This window comes from Dendrobates tinctorius, unplaced genomic scaffold (assembly GCF_039654945.1).
Source record: "Dendrobates tinctorius isolate UK_male_01 unplaced genomic scaffold, ASM3965494v1 ptg000089l, whole genome shotgun sequence".
NCBI lineage: Eukaryota > Metazoa > Chordata > Amphibia > Anura > Dendrobatidae > Dendrobates > Dendrobates tinctorius.
The window spans coordinates 19,220,785-19,242,212 of record NW_027361757.1 but is presented as its reverse complement, the minus strand read 5'-3'; the positions used below and the strand labels follow the sequence as shown (position 1 = coordinate 19,242,212).

Below are 21,428 nucleotides of genomic sequence, written 5' to 3'. Positions count from 1 at the left end.
AAGGGATATAATTTGGAGAACACAACGTGGTGGGCAGTTTGAGGGCATAGTGTGAAGAAGGAGCTCAGAATGGAGATGAAGAGGGAGCAGCGTGAAATGTGGACACAGTATGCAGAGAGATTAACATAGCGGGAAAGCAGTGGAAACAGTCATTGTATAGGTTGTGGTACATAAGGTCGGACGGTGTGGCAGTTAAAGCTGATAATGGCAGACGTGTGGTTGTTATAGCTGATAAGGGCGGACAGCGTGGTGGTCATAGATCATTAAGGCAGACAGTGTGGAGGTCATATACCAGAGGATGCTAAGTTATGGCATAGTATGAACAGATATTGTTATGCAGGGTGCATTTTAATAACTCTAATGTTAAGGGCACCATGCTGGAATTACTACTGGGAAGAACTGGAAGAACTACTGGGAGTTGAAGGTTCATGAGATACAAATGCATATGGGCCTGACTTGACATTACAACTAAGTTTGGTGATGTAATCATATATTTATGGTGGTTCTGGTGATGTTATCATATACTGATGGCTGTTCTGGTGACATATGCATGTACTGATGATGGGTGGTTCTTGTAATATATTCATGTACTGATTATAGTTCTGGTGATGCATTCATGTACTGATGGTGGTACTACTACTGATGATGTGTTTATCTACTGATGGTGGTTCTGGTGCCATATTAATTTACTGATTGTGGTTCTAGTGACCTATTTACTGATGATTGTTCTAGTACCATATTTATGTACTATTAATCGCTCTGGAGTTCTGTGTATGTACAGATGATGATTTTGGTTTTGTATTCATGTACTGATGATGGTTCTTGTGATACTTCATACCATCACTACATGAATACATAAAACGAATCACCAAACTTACATGAATACGTCACCAGATCCAATATCCGTACAGGAATAAGACACCAGAACCACCAACAGTTTTGTTGCAAACTGTATTTGTTGCATGACGGATGTAAAAACCATGAGACGTATCTCTTTATCTATACTGGGATTTGTTTAGTTTACGTTAGGATATCTGCCAAGTGCTGGACACCTTAATTAAAACCAAACAGCCCCCATTATAGTTAAGCTATATTAGTTTCCATGACCATCTTTGGGCCTGACTTTTAAATATAGGACGTCATGGATGAATATCACTATTTGTTGCTTGTATTGTGTAAATTGACGCAAACAATGAATAATTCTATATCTGACTTGGAAAACACAATCCCTATTGAGCCTCACCCCTAAGATTCACCATTTTTTTTACTTTTGTTGGGTGTTAGGAGGGAGGTGTTAGCGGACCTGTTACCTTAGTCACTGACTCATTCCTTCACTTGGGGGACTTAGCGATCATTGGGGGGGAACCATCAAATTCATCTGCCTAGGGTACCAAAATAAATTTTGCCAGCACTGTGCGGAGGGCTATTATTAAATTTTGAGGGGCTTATGAGAGTTTGTATACATAATGGAGGGCTATGTGGGGTCAATTATACTGTATGCAAGCAAGTATACCGTGTGAAGGTTTGTGTGGGGCTCATTATATTGTTTGGAGGGCTAGTGGGGCCATTATACAGTGTGGTGAGGTATGGGGACATTATACAGCATGGAGGGTTATGTGGGGGTCACAGTTGGGGGATCATACTGTGTTGTCGTCACCATACTTTGCTGGGGGAATTCAGGTGGGGTACAGTAGGGTAATCATATTTTGCATGTGTGGGTACTGTGAAATTAACTCTGGTGGTATCATACTGTGTTTGGGGGGCACTTCTGTTGGCATCATACTTTATGGGTGCCATGAAATGGAAATCTAGGACTTCAGTAGTAGGAAAATTACTTTGTAAAGGCTGCAAAATTGTGAGATATGATCTTCTGTGACCCCACCGAATCTTAATCATTTTTTTGGTTGGGGTTGTATATAGGCAACCTGTGTGTTGGCGGGTCATAATGTATGTAGGAGGCTGTATATGGGCCCATATTGTATATAGGAGACTATGTGGAGGCTTATACTGTATATAGGAGGGATCACATTGTATATAGGGGGCTGTTTTGGGGATCATACTGTATATATGAGGGATTATATTGTATATAGAGGGGCTGTGTTGGGAATCATACTGTATATATGAGGGATTATATTGTATATAGAGGGGCTGTGTTGGGGATCATACTGTATATATGAGGGATTATATTGTATATAGAGGGGCTGTGTTGGGAATCATACTGTATATATGAGGGATTATATTGTATATAGAGGGGCTGTGTTGGGGATCATACTGTATATAGGGATCTGTGTGTGTGCTCCTGTGATATATAGAGGGTTGTGTTGGACCTCATACAGTATATAGGGGGCTGTGCGTGGACTCTTATGGTACATATGGGGATTTGTTGGGGCTTATACTGTGTATAGGGGGATGTCAGCATACTTAATTCTGCTCAATATTAAGTGATGCAATCAGTATAAAATAATAATTATGTTAATATTAACATTGTGTAGAATTAATTTCAGATTACTGATTCGGCCCCCACAACAGCCATAGTAGCTCATGTGACTCCCCAAAATGAATTTCTCTCCCGGTGTAATGTTTATGGGGGCCCTTCTTCAGCCCTGACGGTGACAGCCACCTCCCAGCCATAATAGAGCAGCCTGCGCAGTAATTAGACACAGTGGCGGCCACACAAGGATTTTTTGATAACTAGACGACGTATCAGGACGACCACAGGCTTCATTCCTGCCTGAGGGACATTGCGCTGCCTGCCCCCGCTCCACTGACTGAATTACAGCTAGTCATAATGGGGGCTTACACCCAGGCACACAGCGTGAGAGGACACACACGATCTCCCCTCCCGCCACCACTGACTGCACCGACCTCACTACACTCCTCCAGACTAAAGGTGCAAGCCAGTGCTGCCCGGCCCCCAGCCCCCGCGGCTCCTGATTGGCTGTGGCGGAGGTGATGGGCACTTTGGCTCCGCCCCGCCGCTCGCAGTAACCAGGCAGCGGTGTGTAATTGATGAGTTGCATGCAGGGTCCGGTCGCCGGTGTATGTGAGCAGCGCACGGAGTCAGCATGTCCCGGGACAGGGTGGTCCAGCTGGCCCCGGCCTCCCTCGCGCTGGTTCTTTGTAGACTCGATGGTACGGGGTCGGAGGAGAAGGGCAGCCAAGTCTTTCAGGACTTCCAGGCTGCAAATGCGAGGTGCTTCTGGAACAGGAGGCTGGTCCGGGCCGTGGCGGAGGTGTCCTTCCAGGGCTGGCTGCCGGAGAGCTGGGTGCTGCTGGTCCAGGGCCAGAGTGCCAGCCTGGAGGTGCTGCGGGATGCCTGGGTCAGGAGGGCACTGAGACCCCCCAGGGGCTTCCTCATCACTGCGCTGGGTAAGTGGTGGTCCTAGGGAAGGGTGGTGGTTCTGTTCAGGTGGTGGACCTGGAGGAAAGTGGTGGTCCTGTGGAAGTGATGGTTCTGTGCAGTTGGTGGTCCTAGGGAAGGGTGGTGGTCCGGGAGAAGGATGATGGCGATGTGTGCAGTCCTGACCTCCAATATCCCATAACAACCCAGAGTAATGCTACGCGTCTGAGTGATCTACTGATCCATGTCCCCGTGGCGATCCTCGCATGCCACATGCAGTACAGATCCATGGGATTGTTATTGATATCCGGTATTTGTCATTTGGAAGGCGTCATTAATTTTACCCACTCTCGAGGTCATCATGGTTTCCATCACCGGGCTCCATCTTTCTTCTGGCAGATCCAATTGATGATTGACATGATGATATTAAGGTTTCATCAATGTTTCCATCGTTTTGCCATCAGCACTATCACGGCACGCTGCAGCACTCCATGGACCAGAAATGCTGCTGATTTTCTATGCGGATTTGTCACCAACCAGAAAACCTGAAGCTGATTACAGGGCCAGCCATGGGGACCAGAACAGATACCTACCACATACTGAATCAAAAATTGACCTGTGAGACGGATCCAAAAATGTGCAGCATTTCCATTTTTCTTCCATATTTACCTTGTAGATTTCGCCCCGTCACACAAGATCTCGTGTAGGTGAAGTGAATTTCCTGCGGCTTAGTTGCACCACGGTCCACACTCGCCACATGCGGATTTTGTTGCTTATTTGGCTCAGATTTCACTTCGGCCTTTGGTGCTATTTCACCCCCATATATTCAAAGCCGCTGTGAAAATTTGCAACCGAATTTGATGTTGTAAATTTATAAGATTCCACAGCAGGAGGAGTCGGAGATTTGTAGGGAAATCATCCACATGGCTGGGACTTTAATTTGTTACAGGTTTTCTGTGGAAGAATCTGTAGCCTAATTACCAGGCACATATGGCGCCGTAGATTGGCTGCCGTACATCTCCGGTGGAGCAGGGGCGCCCTTTATGGAGAGCTGATGGCTCCGTACACTGTAGTCTCGTGTATGATGGAGTTTGTCAATAGTCTCAAGAATCTTCAGTGAAGATCACAGTCTCATCGTTTTCAAATATTCATGAAAACTGGATGAGTTTGGGAAGTTTCTGTGCCCGACCCATACAGGTGCCACTGGTGGTTAGCCTCTCTCCAGCACTGATGTCTCTGCAGATGTCTTATTGGCAGAGTAGATCGCTGCCTGGCTTTTGTGATATGCAGTAGAAGGGGATTTACTTTTGGAAATAGCCACAATTTTTTTTAGAAAATACATAATGGAGTTGATACTAAATGTCATATATTTTAGGTCCTCCTGTCATAATTTTTATTTGGATCCATAACTACTATTAAAAAATTATGTTCTGCTCCCCAGATTCAGATCTGATGGTATCTTCTTAATAATTGGCCACTGTTTTCATTTAAAGCGAATCTGTCATCAGTTTTGGCCGATATGAGATGCGGCCACCGCCTTTCAGGGCTTATCTACAGCATGCTGTAGATAAGCCCCCGGTCCGACCTGAAAGATAAGAAAAACAAGTTTTATTGTTCTCACCGGGGGGAGGTCCGGTCTGATGGGTGTCTCAGGTCCTGGTCCGGTGTGTCCCATCTTCTTGTGATGCCGTCCTCCTGTTGCTTCATCTTATACGGCCAAAACAACTGACAGGTTCCCTTTAAGCTAATTTATGCTGTTGCCATGTGATGTACTTAAAATATTGTCCACAGAAGAGGTGATAACTTGTTGATGGGTGCGGGTCAGACCGCTGGGACCCACTCAGATCGGTAGAACAAGGCAACTTTTATCCCCATTAGAATGGCATGGCAATGCACATGCTTGACCTGCGCTCTATTCATTCCTCTTAGAGCTGCTGAGCGCTGCGCTTGGCTTTTTCCAGCCTCCCCATGAAGAATGAATGGAGCAGCAGTTGCACGTTTAATCGGCCATGGCATACTGGAATGGAGATAAGCTTTCTTTTCTGCTGATCAGAGCAGGTCCCATTGGTCAGATCCCACTAATCAGAAAGTTCTCCCCTATTGCAAAGCTCTTTTGACCAGACAACCCCTTTAAGACACCACGTGACACTTCTAAACTCCAGGAGGGCAGTTTTAACCTGGCAGAGGTTTTCTTTCATTGAACCCTGTAGATAATGTCTTTTCACAGCCCTATTGTAATTGTTCCAGCACCTTTATTTTCCCCTCTCCCTCCTTGTGAAAATCCGCACTTGTGAATTTGTATTTGATTTTCACACCTTGGTTCTTGGCATTGTATTGCAGATTGGACACTCTACTGTACACTTTTTTTTGCACAGTTGTCAATCATCCCATCCAAGAAAATATGATGTTGAATTTAAAAACGACATTTATTTCAGTACGATGATAAAAACATGGTAGATAGGTACAAAAGAATTCCTGGGAACTGGCCTACATGTTTCAGACTGAGAAGTTCCTAGTCCTAAACTTAATCTTATAAAATTAGAGGGAAGTGATGTAAAACACATCAGGTTTTTGTTTTTTGTTTTTTTATAGTTTTTGGAGCAGAAACTGAGCCGAAATTCACCATATTCTCTTGGAAAACTCAAAACTCCTCAAAAACTTGAAGTTTCTGCTCCGATTCATATCCAAAAACTCAGCAGAAAGGCTAAATGTGCACATAGCCTCGCACATGGAGTGTAGAGTGTCCCAGCTTAGCTCAGGGCTACACATGACTGATTCCATTTGCCGTTTGTTCTGCGCTCTATTATTGGACTTTTATCGTAGTGACCTAAATTGTATTTGATACATTTTCTTCTAAATTAGGAGACAGATCAGCTTTTTGTCTTTAGGAAGGGCAAACACTCTCTGAAAACCTAGAATATTTTGTATGAAATCTCTTGACAGCTTATTGCAACTGATGGCACAGTTGCCTCCTCACATTGGCATCCTAGTCTCCGTTTATTGTAGGACTATGACGGCTATGCCATGCCTATCTTAAAGGAAACGCTGATAAATCGAAACTGACCCTATTTAACTATAACCAGGTTCGTCATGTTTTCTGTATGTTTGAATGGTGCTGTTCTTATAAAAGATGATGGATCTTGTGATGGATCAGTGTGGACAGAGGCATATGTCATTCAATACGCTTAAAGGGAATCTGCCAGTAGGAGTAACATAACTGAGACATCTATATGGGCAGGCAGATCATAGGACGCTGAATTAAATTATACTTTATATCTGCAATCAAATATCTTATTCCAGAGAAATCCACATTTTCTTATACGTAAATGAGCTGTTAAGATTTATGGGCTGATCTTCCTGAGAATGTGCCTCCAGAGATTATTTTCAATGAAAGGGGATTTACTAGTCTGAGACATGTAATGGCTGACAGTTTGCTCTCATCATACATAGCTCTGCAATGAGATCAGAGCCAGCACAGTACGGAAGTGAACTATGTCTTATTAAAAACCCATCTGCAGTTGTCCCCCCACAGTGCTGTCCGCTCTGCTGTGCTGTTCTTCCCCGCCCCACCCTGGCTGTCTGTAAGATGGAAGCTGAAGCACCGTGAGAGGACTGCAGCTGCAAATGTGTTTGTGATGAGACAGAGTTCAGCTCTGCTGTACTGTGTTCTAATCACACACAGCAGTGAGATCAGGGGAGCATAGAGCGACCATTACTTATCACACTGGTAACACTCCCTTTCATTAATTATAAGCTCTGGAGGCAGATTCTCAGGAAGATCAGCCCATAAATCTTAACAGCTCATTTACGTATAAGAAAATGTGGATTTCTCCGGAATAAGATATTTGATTGCAGATATAAAGTATCATTTAATTCAGCGTCCTATGATCTGCCTGTCCATATAGATGTCTTAAGGCCCTTTTACATTTAGCGATGCACCAGCGATCCGACCAGCGATCCGACCCGGTCAGGATCGCTGGTGCATCGCTAAATGATCGCTAGTGAGCTTTCATACAGAAAGACCTCACAGCGATGCAGCAGCGACGCAGCGCACGATACTCACCATTCACACACAGCGATCCTGCGTCCTCCCGCCCGCCTCCACGCGTCGCTCGTCGTCACAGCAGGAAGTCTCAGCAGGAAGCGCCCGACGAGAAATGGAGCCGGACATTCTCGCGCGATCAGCGATAACCAGCGGGGGAGCCGGTCGCTGGTAAGTATCACACATAGCGATATCGCTAGCAATATCGCTATAACGTCACAAAACCAGTGACGTTTTAGCGATATTGCTAGCGATATCGCTTAGTGTAAAACCCCCTTTAGTTATGTTACTCCTACTGGCAGATTCCCTTTAAGCGTATTGAATGACATACAGTGGGGCAAAAAAGTATTTAGTCAGTCAGCAATAGTGCAAGTTCCACCACTTAAAAAGATGAGAGGCGTCTGTAATTTACATCATAGGTAGACCTCAACTATGGGAGACAAACTGAGAAAAAAAAAATCCAGAAAATCACATTGTCTGTTTTTTTTTCATTTTATTTGCATATTATGGTGGAAAATAAGTATTTGGTCAGAAACAAGCAATCAAGATTTCTGGCTCTCGCAGACCTGTAACTTCTTCTTTAAGAGTCTCCTCTTTCCTCCACTCATTACCTGTAGTAATGGCACCTGTTTAAACTTGTTATCAGTATGAAAAGACACCTGTGCACACCCTCAAACAGTCTGACTCCAAACTCCACTATGGTGAAGACCAAAGAGATGTCAAAGGACACCAGAAACAAAATTGTAGCCCTGCACCAGGCTGGGAAGACTGAATCTGCAATAGCCAACCAGCTTGGAGTGAAGAAATCAACTGTGGGAGCAATAATTAGAAAATGGAAGACATACAAGACCACTGATAATCTCCCTCGATCTGGTGCTCCACGCAAAATCCCACCCCGTGGGGTCAGAATGATCACAAGAACGGTGAGCAAAAATCCCAGAACCACGCCGGGGGACCTAGTGAATGAACTGCAGAGAGCTGGGACCAATGTAACAAGGCCTACCATAAGTAACACTACGCCACCATGGACTCAGATCCTGCAGTGCCAGACGTGTCCCACTGCTTAAGCCTGTACATGTCCGGGCCCGTCTGAACTTTGCTAGAGAGCATTTGGATGATCCAGAGGAGTTTTGGGAGAATGTCCTATGGTCTGATGAAACCAAACTGGAACTGTTTGGTAGAAACACAACTTGTCGTGTTTGGAGGAAAAAGAATACTGAGTTGCATCCATCAAACACCATACCTACTGTAAAGCATGGTGGTGGAAACATCATGCTTTGGGGCTGTTTCTCTGCAAAGGGGCCAGGACGACTGATCCGGGTACATGAAAGAATGAATGGGGCCATGTATCGTGAGATTTTGAGTGCAAACCTCCTTCCATCAGCAAGGGCATTGAAGATGAAACGTGGCTGGGTCTTTCAACATGACAATGATCCAAAGCACACCGCCAGGGCAACAAAGGAGTGGCTTCGTAAGAAGCATTTCAAGGTCCTGGAGTGGCCTAGCCAGTCTCCAGATCTCAACCCTATAGAAAACCTTTGGAGGGAGTTGAAAGTCCGTGTTGCCAAGCGAAAAGCCAAAAACATCACTGCTCTAGAGGAGATCTGCATGGAGGAATGGGCCAACATACCAACAACAGTGTGTGGCAACCTTGTGAAGACTTACAGAAAACGTTTGACCTCTGTCATTGCCAACAAAGGATATATCACAAAGTATTGAGATGAAATTTTGTTTCTGACCAAATACTTATTTTCCACCATAATATGCAAATAAAATGAAAAAAAACAGACAATGTGATTTTCTGGATTTTTTTTTCTCAGTTTGTCTCCCATAGTTGAGGTCTACCTATGATGTAAATTACAGACGCCTCTCATCTTTTTAAGTGGTGGAACTTGCACTATTGCTGATTGACTAAATACTTTTTTGCCCCACTGTATGCCTCTGTCCACACTGATCCATCACAAGATCCATCATCTTTTATAAGAACAGCACCATTCAAACATACAGAAAACATGGCGAACCTGGTTATAGTTAGATAGGGTCAGTTTCGATTTATCAGCGTTTCCTTTAAGATAGGCATGGTATAGCCGTGATAGTCCTGCAATAAACGGAGATTTACAGATTCACACGCAGATCAGTGTCTGACCCATAGATTTTTAACAGCTCATTTGCATATTAAGAAAAACGTTGATGTCTCTGGAATAATAAGACGTAGGATGACAGATCTCAAGATGTCATTTTATTCGGCTTCCTATGACCTACTGACAAATTCCCTTTTAAATAGACAATCTGTATTTATATAATTTTCATCACCTTTGTAAAACAAGACCTGATACAATAATCCTAGACAATGCTGAGAACTGGTACATGTTCACATCCTACTGAAGGTATGGCAAAAAGTTATTACATGAACCAAGTGTTCCATGTCTTTCTTTCTGTAATGCTATGTAGTGTAGTAGTAGAGCACATCCTGCTAACTTGAGGGCTGGTTGCCTGTGAAGGGAGGAGGAAGGGGATTGTTTGCACAGTCTCATAGGTTTTTGTATTGGACAAGCTGTGGCCTAGAGATCCGCATTCAACACTGAATCTGATTATGGGAACACTAGGATGTGTTTATGCTGTGTTCTGTAGGGTCTTTTGAAGGTATACGTTGGGGTGATTTCCTAATATCTGTATCAGGGCATCTATTGCTTATCGGCTCCCATTGTGAAACAAAGAACCCGCTATGTACGCTGCGTTAGTCTACCGTATATAGAAATTTAAGGTTTGCAGTTTTTTGGCTGCTGTCACGTGAATAGGAGCTTATGGGTGTGTGTCATATGTGCCAGAAGGGTTTCCTGCGCATGCAACAAGTAGACACTGCAAAACTAATGTATAAGTGGCCTTACGGGTGTCCTTTTAATTTACCGTTCTAAAATTAAGGCTTAGTGTCCATCTTGGACTCTGTGTAGACTGTGTCTGAGCCTTTTACCGGCGGTATACATTGCAAAGCTATCCTGACATACATCAAATGGAAACTGCCACTTTATAGGCATAGTCTATGAAGCCTTAGGGTGCTTTCGCATTGCGTTCCGACACCTGTTCGGTGGCTACGTTGGGGCTTAAGTCTGACTACCCCGCCACCCGCAAAACGGGATTTGGCCATATGCACCGACAGAGCCATAGACTATAATGGTGGCGGCAGAGTGAATGTGCGCTCCGTCATGCATCATTTTCAGGCGTACATACCTCCTTGAGGCGGACACCCCGACGCAGTCTACTACGTTTACTGGCAATTGACATTTTTTTTTTTCACGTGTAAAGCTCCAGTACTTTTTGTCCTGTCACTAATCCTTCCGATTGTTACATACTGTGTACACGGGATCTGGCACTCTCATTAGCGGACAGGTTTATATGGCCCTGAGCGGCACTGTACACACTCACAGGGACAGGTTACTGGAACTGCAAAGCCAGTAAACAAGCTGCTCCTTCATTTGTTCAGAGCTGTGCGTGACGCTGGTGCCGTTTCTCTGGGTGGTTGCTGCTGACTTCAGTCAGGGTGGGATTTGAGACTGTGCATGATAAGTATTTGCTATTTTAGGGCTATTAAAATGATCCCAGCACCTCTGTTTCCCTATTTCTAGATATTTGGGGCATTATGCACCTAGAGATGCTGGATACATGGGGGCTCTTTAGAGAGGTGGTGGTATTTTTCTCTGTGGTAAATACAGAAGTTTGTTCAAAGCTGGATCCTACACACTTTTTATTTCATTACTTCTATTTTTATATTTGTACTGTATGCCATAACTTTTTACAAGTGTTTTATTCAAATTCAAAGCCGAACGTTTAGTTTAAGAAGGGGTTGTCCTAGTAGTGGACAATCCCTTTAACACAGGGCGATGTGCTGCCAATGATTTTTTATTTTTTTTGCACTGGCAAAAAATTGTGCCCAACGAATACCATAAGTATTTTGCTCCTTCGTTAGGTGAGTGCGAGCCTTTTTAAAGGGCCGACAGTCAGGAACGAACGTTTCTGTGAATGCTCGTTCGCCAATTATTGGCTCGTCTCACTGGGCCATTCCTGATGCCGATGAATAGAGAAGTTGTCTCTGTTTTGACTTTGAAAGATCAGGTTAAATAAAATAGATCAATTTTCCGAACTTGCCACCTTCCTGCTTTTAAGTGATGCAACACTGGATCTATTGAATGTAACCGCATCATATTGCCAACTGGAAGTGGATTCTGTCTGAAAAATGTGTTTTTTCCCAGTCTGAGAATCATTGCCTGTTCATGAACTGAAGCTATTAATCTGTGAGACATATCACAGTCTTAAACTGCTGGCTTTGGATTGAAGGCAGCTTCACATAGAAATGTTTCTTGTGCCTCACTTTTGCCTTATTTTTGATAGATCTGTAGAAATCGGTGCATAATGCTTTTGTCGAGTTATTATCCAGAAGGCATCCCTAATGTATACATCCAACAAAGGGCTGAAACACGGTGTATAGGTGCACGGGGGCATATATTGCCCTCTTTATGCCATTGGGCGACATACACTGCTCAAAAAAATAAAAGGAACACTTAAACAACAGAATATAACTCCAAGTAAATCAAACTTCTGTGAAATCAAACTGTCCACTTAGGAAGCAACACTGATTGACAATCAATTTCACATGCTGTTGTGCAAATGGAATAGACAACAGATCGAAATTATTGGCAATTATCAAGACACCCTCAATAAAGGAATGGTTCTGCAGGTGGGGACCACAGACCACATCTCAGTACCAATGCTTTTTGGCAGATGTTTTGGTCACTTTTGAATGTTGGTTGTGCTTTCACACTTGTGGTAGCATGAGACAGACTCTACAAGCCACACAAGTGGCCCCCCATCTGTGGATGTCAGGCCCTCAGACCATCCTCATGTAGTCGGTTTCTAACCGTTTTTGCAGACACATGCACATTTGAGGCCTGCTGGAGGTCATTTTGCAGGGCTCTGGCAGTGCTCCTCCTGTTCCTCCTTGCACAAAGGCTGAGGTAGCGGTCCTGCAGCTGCGTTGTTGCCCTCCTACGGCCCCCTCCATGTCTCCTGGTTTACTGGCCTGTCTCCTGGTAGCGCCTCCAGCCTCTGGACACTACGCTGACAGACACAGCAAACTTTCTTGCCACAGCTCGCATTGATGTGCCATCCTGGATGAGCTGCGCTACCTGAGCCAATTGTGTGGGTTGTAGAGTCCGTCTCATGCTACCACGAGTGTGAAAGCACAACCAACATTCAAAAGTGACCAAAACATCAGCCAGAAAGCATTGGTACTGAGATGTGGTCTGTGGTCCCCACCTGCAGAACCACTCCTTGGTTGAGGGTGTCTTGATAATTGCCAGTAATTTCCATCTGTTGTTTATTCCATTTGCACAGCAGCATGTGAAATTGATTGTCAATCAGTGTTGCTTCCTAAGTGGACAGTTTGATTTCACAGAAGTTTGATTTACTTGGAGTTATATTCTGTTGTTTAAGTGTTCCCTTTATTTTTTTGAGCAGTGTACTTTATAGTAGCCGAAAGCATTTCCCAGGGTGTGTAGAAGCCTAAGGCACCACTAGTACTACACATTGAGTATGTGTCAGATGCAGCTGTTCCTCCTTTCCCTCCATACACATGTATGCTTAGTTCGGCCGAGCATGCTTGTGTTCTTGATGAGGGAGGGGATAGGTTATATGTAGTTTCCAGACAGCTCAGTAGGGAATTTGTAATCCCTGAAATTGTAAGGCTGTGTGCCCACGTTGCGTTTCTTAAGCGTTTCCGCCGCGTCTTTGCCTTCAGCAGAAATGCTTAAAAAACGCATTCCCATGCAATCCTATGAGATTCCGCAGTTGCTGTGCCCATCCGCAGCATGTTCATTATTTCTGCGTAATCGTGGCGATTCCGCCGCCATAGGATTGCATTGAAACGCTCACTTTACGCATGTGGCTATGACCACCATGCGTAAAGTGAGCGCTTCATGTGCGGAGGGTACCCAGGGTCTGGAGGAGAGGAGACTCACCTCCATGCCCTGGGTACCATAATCCTGTTAAAAATAGAATTAAAATAAAAAATCGGGATATACTCACCTTCTGTCGGCCCCCGGAGCCTTCCCACCTCTCAGCCACGCTGCCAGCGTCTTCCGTTCCCAGGGATGCATTTCGTGAATCACCTGAGATGACGTCACAGTCTCGCGAGTGTGATGTCACAGTGGTCCTTCGTGCAAAGCATCCCTGGGAACGGAACGTACCGGGAGCGCCACTGAGGAGATCGGGGGGCCGTCAGAACTTGAGAATAACCATGTTTTTCATTTTTTTTTAACATCCTATCTTTTACTACTGATGCTGCATAGGCAGCATCAATAGGAAAAAGTTGGTCACACTTGTCAAACACTGTGCTTGACAAGTGTGACAAACCTGTCAGTCACTTTTCCAAACGATGCTTCAAATCGCTTGGAAAGTGAAAGCATTCTGCAAGCTAAAAACGCTTGCAAAACTCTTGTGTTTTGCGGGAAAACGCATGCGAATTCCGCATGCGTTTTACTCGTGGCAGGGAGTTGCTTAAGGCTATGTGCACACATGTGCAGAAAATTTCTGCATAAAAACCGGACTCCCTCCCAGAAAATGCACGTTTTTTTCCCGCGCGTTTTTCCCCACGATTTTTGCGCGTTTTTGCCACGTTTTTTGCCGCGCGTCCCCAGACACATAGAAAATAGCTAGAAATGCGGAATTTTCCACGAAATTAATGGGCATGCTGCTTTTTTTTACCGCGAAGCATTTTTTTTTCGCGGAAAAAAATGCATCAATATGCACAAAAAGTGCATAATGCATTAAAATGAATGGGAAGCTTCTTTTAAGCTTTTTTTTGAGCGGATTTTTTGGTAAATCCACGGGAAAAACGCGAAAAAAACCGCTGTGTGTGAACACAGCCTTAATGCTGAGGACATTTCCGCAGCATTTCTGCAACGTGGGCACATAGCCTTAGAATTGTGCATTGAAAATCATCATGCCCATTCCGGCTTTCCCTGACATTTTTTTTCTGGGAAGGATAGACTGTTAATCAACGTAACAAAGATAGACGTAACGTAATACTGTGCGGTGTAGAAGCTAATTTGTCTTTGGCAATGCTCAACAATAGGAATGTATCTAAGTAGAAAACAACCCAAAACAATAAATATCAAATTCCTATTGGCTCCTTAGTTCTCGGTATGTGGCCAGTTTTATTGCTTTCTAAGGCTGGCCAAGTGGCCATACACATCGAAAAGCTGAGGTCGAACGACTGCGGCCAGCAGCCATCTGTGGTGACAGTCCCATACACAGGAGCGCTCTCGGCCAACCACTTCCGTGTTTTCTATAAGAAAGCCGCCAGCCGAGGCGTTACCTCCAGGAAAGCAATCCGATTGACAGTCCAAAATCAGACTTGGGTGATCTCCTCTACAAATCCGGTGCCCCCATACACATTACACAGTCGGCCAAACCTGGCAATACTGGTGGGTTAAGTCAACATTAGTCTAATATATTGGGGACTTTTACTGTGTTCCCTGACAAAGCTCAGATTTAGGCTATGTTCACATGTCCAGTTCCGGTAAGCACAGAAAAAAAGGATCTTTTACAAATGAAAGACAATCTGATGCCTAATTAACGGATCCATTTTCCATAGACTTCAATGTTATAAAAACGGATCCAGCAAAGATCAGTATTTTAAAAAACGGACTGAAAAGTTGTCTGCACAACTTTTTTCCCAACAGATTGCTGCTGGATCTGTTCTAACGGATCATTACTGGACATGTGAACAGAGCCTAAGCAGTGAGAGCTGGAGACCAGGTTTATCTGGCTGTCCTGGTTGTAATGTAATATACTACAGAAGATTCACATAACAAGTACCTTGTAATGAGATGGATCTCATTACCGTGTGGTTCTCCTCTGTCCAATACTGAACAGCAGCTGAGTATTAGACCACGCTCACACGGTCAGTATTTCCCATTAGTATGTGTAAGCCAAAACCAGGAGAGGAGCAAACGGAGGAAAAGTGTAATAGAAACAGGTGACCACTTCTGTATTTATCACCCACTCCTGGTTTTGGCTTCCAAATACTGAATGTGTGAACGTGGCCCAAGCTGCATTTATAGTGCAAAATAATCGTGAACGTGAGTTGGTAAAATGCTCGTCTCATGATGTGTAAAGAGGCTGCCGATCGCCCAATAAATGAGCAAAACATTTGTTCATCAAGTGAAATGATCTTTTGTTCAATGCAATAAAATCATTGTTCTCGACAGTGCATTGTCCTGTGTGTAAACAGGAGTCTCTCTGCCGAGAACTATGGCAGGCTATGTGTACTGAGCGATGTAGTACAGATCACTCAGTGCACATCACTTACTTTGGCTGCCTGTCTAAAGAGGCATTTAGATGACTGCTGATCGGCAATTGTGTTGTGCCGCCGGTCAGTACCTGGAAATGGATCTTTAGTAATAACTCAACGGTCTTATATGACAGAATTGTTGCTACTCATAATTGTTGCACATCCCGTTTAAAGGGGAGTCTATCAGCGCAAAATGACTTTTCAAACCAATGACAGGTGCTCGGTGCAAGTAATTCAGTGCAACTTCCCAATTAGAGATGAGTGACTTTGCCTTTTTTCGGGTCGAGTCGGGTTTCATGAAACCCGACTTTCGCAAAAGTCGGGTCGAACACAATCGGCCGATTATCGTGAAAAATCGAAGGCCGACTGAAACAAACACGAAATCCAATGCAAGTCAATGGGGAAGAAAAGTCGGCAGTGAGTGGAGGACAGGAAACTCACCTACAGTGCCCATTTTAATGCCCAAAACATCAATTCTTATTACTTAAGCGTGTCAACCTTAATTTACTTTATAATAATAGTTAGGCATTGAAAACTAGGGGTTATTTGGCTAAAGTTGTGGGGGGGGGGGGTAGGGCTGGCTCCAGATTTTCGTGGGCCCAGGGCCAAAGAGTGTCACTGGGCTCCTTTAATACATGCCACAATTCATGATCCTCTGATACAGCAGAGAAATAGCGGTACAGTACAATGAAAAATACTTCACTTCTTACATCACATGACTGATATCCATTTTAAATTCTCCAATAGCTCCAAAAACTCCATACAGTATTATGGCCACCGCATAGTGCGCCATACAGAGTAATGAGGCCCATATATTTCTCCATACAGAATCATTGGTCCCATATAATGTTCGATACAGTATATGATGAGCTCCACATAATGCTACAGTATATGTTGGTCCCTATGGATGAAGCTCCACTGTCTTATGGGCCCAAATAATGCTCCTTATATAATGGGCCCCATTTCTAATGCTCCAGTGTATAATGGGCCCTATAAATGCTGCTCCAATGTCTGATGTCCCCCATTTGGAAAGCTCCAGCATATGATGGGCTCACGGATGATGCTCTAGTGTACGATTGGTCCAAATAATGCTCCATATATAATCTGCCCCATTTACAATGCTCCAGTATATGATGGGCCCCATGGATGATGCGCCAGTGTCTTATGGGCCCAAATAATGCTCCATATATAATGGGCCCCATTTCTAATGCTCCAGTGTATAATGGGCCCTGTAAATGCTGCTCCAGTGTCTGATGTCCACCTTTGGAATGCTCCAGTGTATGGTGGGCCCCATATATCATTCTCCAAAGTATAGTGCTCCCCAAAAATTGCTCCCAACCTTTAAAACAATTAAATAAGTCTCCTCGCTAGGGAATCCCTGTACTCTGGACTCCTCGTCATCCCCATCTTCCATCTCTCTGCACTTGGACTGTTTAGGCAGAGCGCTTTCAGACGTGATGTCATCGCACTCTCTGACCAGAATGTCACTGTCAGGAAACGCGGAAGACGTCACGGCGGTGGAGCAGGGAGAGGTAAGTATTTCAACTTTGCAAGTGCTGTGATCCTGAGCAAGCACGGGGGGCCCACTTGTTGACGACGGCACTGGCACAGGGCCCCCTCATAGTATGGCGGTGTGTCTGACGGCAGAGACACTTTTGCGTACTATGAGGGGCCCTGTGCCAGTGCCGTCGCCCATGAGTATGCCCCCCCCACCTGCTCAAGGAACCTGCACTTTCATCTGCACCTTCCTCTTTGTCAACGTGTAAGGTGGTATAGTATGCGGGAAGGGGAACCTGAGTTTCATCAGGGTCAGATTCTGGCTGTGTAGAGTGCGAGGGGAATGTAGTGGTCTGGGTCAATGTACCAGCAGAATCATCTAGCTGTGGCTGGGCATCAGTGCACTTGTGGCGCCCCCAGGAGTACGGTCGCCACAGTGGCATTACTTTCCTCCTAGGGAGTGTGGTGTCATGCTTGGGAGCAACGAAGGATCTCTCTAGCAGTTAAACCAACACACAACACAGTTCGCACTCCATGCCAGCAGGGAGAGCTCTGAACCTGACTGCTGAGGAGCTGCCCTCTGTGGTTGGGAGGAGGGAAGTTAGGGCAGTCTGTGAAGGGAAGGGGAAGTGTGTGGACGTGAGAAGGGGAGCTGGAGGATGTGCAGAGTTAAGGCTCACTCCTAGCTGGAGCGCATGGTTCGGATTCCGGTCTCTGAGTTTGTAGGTACACTGACGGTCCTGCAGCAGAAACCGGAGGAAGTAGCAGCTGTAAATACTCTGTTCCCAACTAAGGCTCGGAGGCCCCAGCAGCGACGTGTGTGAGCCAGAAGGAAAAGGCTACAGCTGCCTGCCATACGAGAAAGTTCCAAAAGAGAGTCAACAGGGGGAACTTCAGTGAAGTCAGTACTGCGAGTACCTCAGATAAGCGCTAGAATGGAGGCCACACTACCTATCTGCAGAGAGAGAATTCCTAAGTTGCTTCCAGGCTGATCAACTCCTTCTCCATCTGTACTCTGGGTCCTGGACGGCACTTACCAAGTACAGGTAAAGGAGCTGCATGACTGTGTCTGTCATCTTTCTCCTGCGCCTGGCGCACGGCTCTGCTACATCCTGCACTGCACACCATCTACCAACTCTTTCATCTGCCCTGCTACTACGGTCCTACCTGTGCAGGGCTTCTACATCTTAGCTGCACCACAACATCTGTCCCAGAGAAGCGACACTGCAGCGCTGGTCAATCTGATCAGAAACCAGAGGTGGCGTCATGTATCATTCACCTATAAACGTTATTCACCGCTTTGCATGGACGCCCAGGGCCACGGACCGGGTCACCACCACCGTGACTCATCCCTCTGAGACGCCGGCCCGGTACCGATTAACCCCACTGCCCTGGCTGGCGACCCACACTCCATGTCAGATTCATCTTGGACTGGGGAATTCACGATTTGACTTGATAACCCAGGCATGGTATGTGAGAAAGAGCTACATGGACTAATGTGAAGTGTGGCCTGCTGCATCATTCACTTTTGGTAGGGGTGAAGGACACAAGAAAAGGTGTTGTTCCTGACCAGGAGCCTCCACTGATGACTCAGTGCTTTTATTTTTTGAAACTTCAGAAGAGGAGGCGATAGAGCTGGAGGCTGTGTCAGCAATGTAAGCCAAAACTTGTTCCTGAAGCTCCTGCTTTAAAAGCGGTTTACCTACTCCCAGAAAATGGAGCCTTCAAGTCCTTGTGGAGCCAGACGATGACGCAGGCTCAACACCTCCTGCCTTAGGTGCTATTGTGCTTTTGCCACTACCAGCAGATGCACCACCACCACCATCAGTACCAGCTGGCAACCCCCGCCTACTTCCACAGCCTCTTCCACCATACTTCCCCATTTTTGGGAAAATGTACCCAAAATACCACCAGCTATATGGTACTGTAAAACAAGGTACAAGGTGTATATAGTATTGGGGAGAATTTGAATCTCCCTAGTGATTTTAGGAGGCTGAACAATTATCTCAGGCCCACTATAGATTACACCTCTATTTAACAGGCTGAAATAGGCTGGTGTATGAGAAGGTACAAGGTGTATATAGTATTGGGGAGAATTTGAATCTCCCTAGAGATTTTAGGATGCTGACAATGATGCTCTCAGTCCAAGTATGGCAGCAGGCAGCCTAATAAGCAGGATTGCTGCACACAAAAGTGTGGAAAAATGAACGCTTGGTAACTGTGCAGAAAAGAGGAATACAAGTATTTTTTCTTTTAAAAAAGCAGTTTGCACAGCAGTGTGCAAACAGCAATGCAGCTATCAGGGAGCCTTATAAGGCAGCCTAATAACCAACAGAGCTGATGCACCAAAATATAGCCTCCCGTCACTGCACACAAACTGTTGTGTTGTACAGTGGAAATCGCTACCAGCAGAAGCAGATTTTTTGTTCTTCTTCCCTGCCTACCGCTCTCCCTTATTCTGAATCAGCAGCAGCCTCTCCCTAATGCTAAGATCGGCAGAAGTAAGATGGCGGTCGGCGTGCACGCCCTTTTATAGCCCCTGTGACGCCACACAAAGCAAGCCAATCACTTGCATGCCCTTCTCAAAGATGGTGGTGACCGCGGCCCATGTCATCGTGTTGCCCACAGTGTGCGTCCTCCATCATTGGCTGAAAAAGGGCTCTGGAAGCATAATTTGAAAAGCGACTTTGTCTCTGGTTGCCGACCTCATGGCCGACTGCACGCTATGGTCAGGTTTTGTTTCATGAAACCCGACTTTAGCGGAAGTTGGCGACTTATGAATTTGACCGACCCGTTTCGCTCAACTCTATTCCCAATGACAAGGTTTCATTCTAACTGCAACCTCACCTTCATTAGTTGACAGCTTTGTCTTTACAGGAACCAGAGAAAGGCTGAGAAAAATGGGAAACAAGCAGGTGCGAAGGTCAACTGAAATGCTCGGCCACGACAAGGGTGCACCATGTGCTTTGTCTTAAGTCATTTTGTGTTGAGAGACTCTTATGCACATGGCATCCCTTCTACTTGTACAGCCTTGCACAGAGGAACGGTATGAGCACATAAGCATTATACATATAGTTGGTAAAGTGGCACGATACTACTAGTGTGTGCAAGCCCTTAAAGTGCAATTTACTGGGACAGAATGCTGGGAAGTGCTGTAGCACAGCAGCTGGACTGCAACACACGGAGGAGCACTGATCCGCAGCACCAGGGTTTTTGGTCATTTTATGCAAAATTTGCATCTCTGCTTTCATCTTTGTTTTTCTTTACAAATGTAGGTTTTCTTTAACATGGCACCGCAATGACCCCGTCTGATCTCTTAGTAAATTAGTGTTGTGAAATCTAGAACCAGTGTGCCCAAGCCATAAAAAAGAATGGCTGCTTTATGAGCAATGTTTATGATCAATTTAAGGTGGGGACATTTCTATACTCTTGGATGAGAAAGGAAATGAAAATTCTCTCTTTAGCCCAAGGGCACTTGTACTATTATTATGTTTATTATTGTCTCCAGAACTATTTCTTATTGAAAATCTTAGCAGGATCCAGTGGTAATAAACACATTGAGTGGCCAGTCATTAATTGTGTGCTTGTGATTATAGTGTCCTGTGGATGGGCGCGGTGACCTGGATACCTGGATATTCATACAAGATCATTTTATATTGACTTCCTAACATACGCTGCTGTTTGTTCCTGTGCATTCTGCTGAGGAAGGGATATAACAGTCCGACTCCCCCTATTGTAAGAGGTGGGCTTATAAATTAGGAAATCGCCTCGTGTCTCTGTTGCATACCGCCAGTCACTGCTTATCTTGTAAAAAATACTGCAAAATGGTGGAAGCCATGGATAAACAGCAATAGAAATGTTCTGCCAGAAGCATCAGTGCCACGTGAATTATTTATTAGGGAAAACAACACTCCTGACATATGTATATAGATAGAGATCAATGTTACATTTTTACACATGTCTAACAAACCAACACATGTATGCAAACAAAGCATTTACGGTAGATACAAAACAACATACATACATGCATATAAAACAACACATACATGTAAACAAAACAAGAAATACATGCATACAAAGCACACAAACATACAGTACAGACCAAAAGTTTGGACACACCTCATTCAAAGAGTTTTCTTTATTTTCATGACTATGAAAATTGTAGATTCACTTTGAAGGCATCAAAACTATGAATTAACACA

The 21,428-nt window shown here is 44.8% G+C and overlaps 1 protein-coding gene across 1 annotated transcript in view; it reads left to right on the top strand.

Moving 5' to 3' along the window:
• The first annotated feature begins 3,023 nt into the window (after positions 1-3,023).
• Positions 3,024-21,428, top strand: part of STOX1 (storkhead box 1) — a 78,591-nt gene continuing 60,186 nt past the window's right edge. The window contains exon 1 of the mRNA XM_073585881.1: positions 3,024-3,369. Within this exon, the coding sequence (XP_073441982.1) occupies positions 3,066-3,369 (304 nt within the window). The 5' untranslated portion in view covers positions 3,024-3,065. The remainder of the gene's footprint in view (positions 3,370-21,428) is intronic.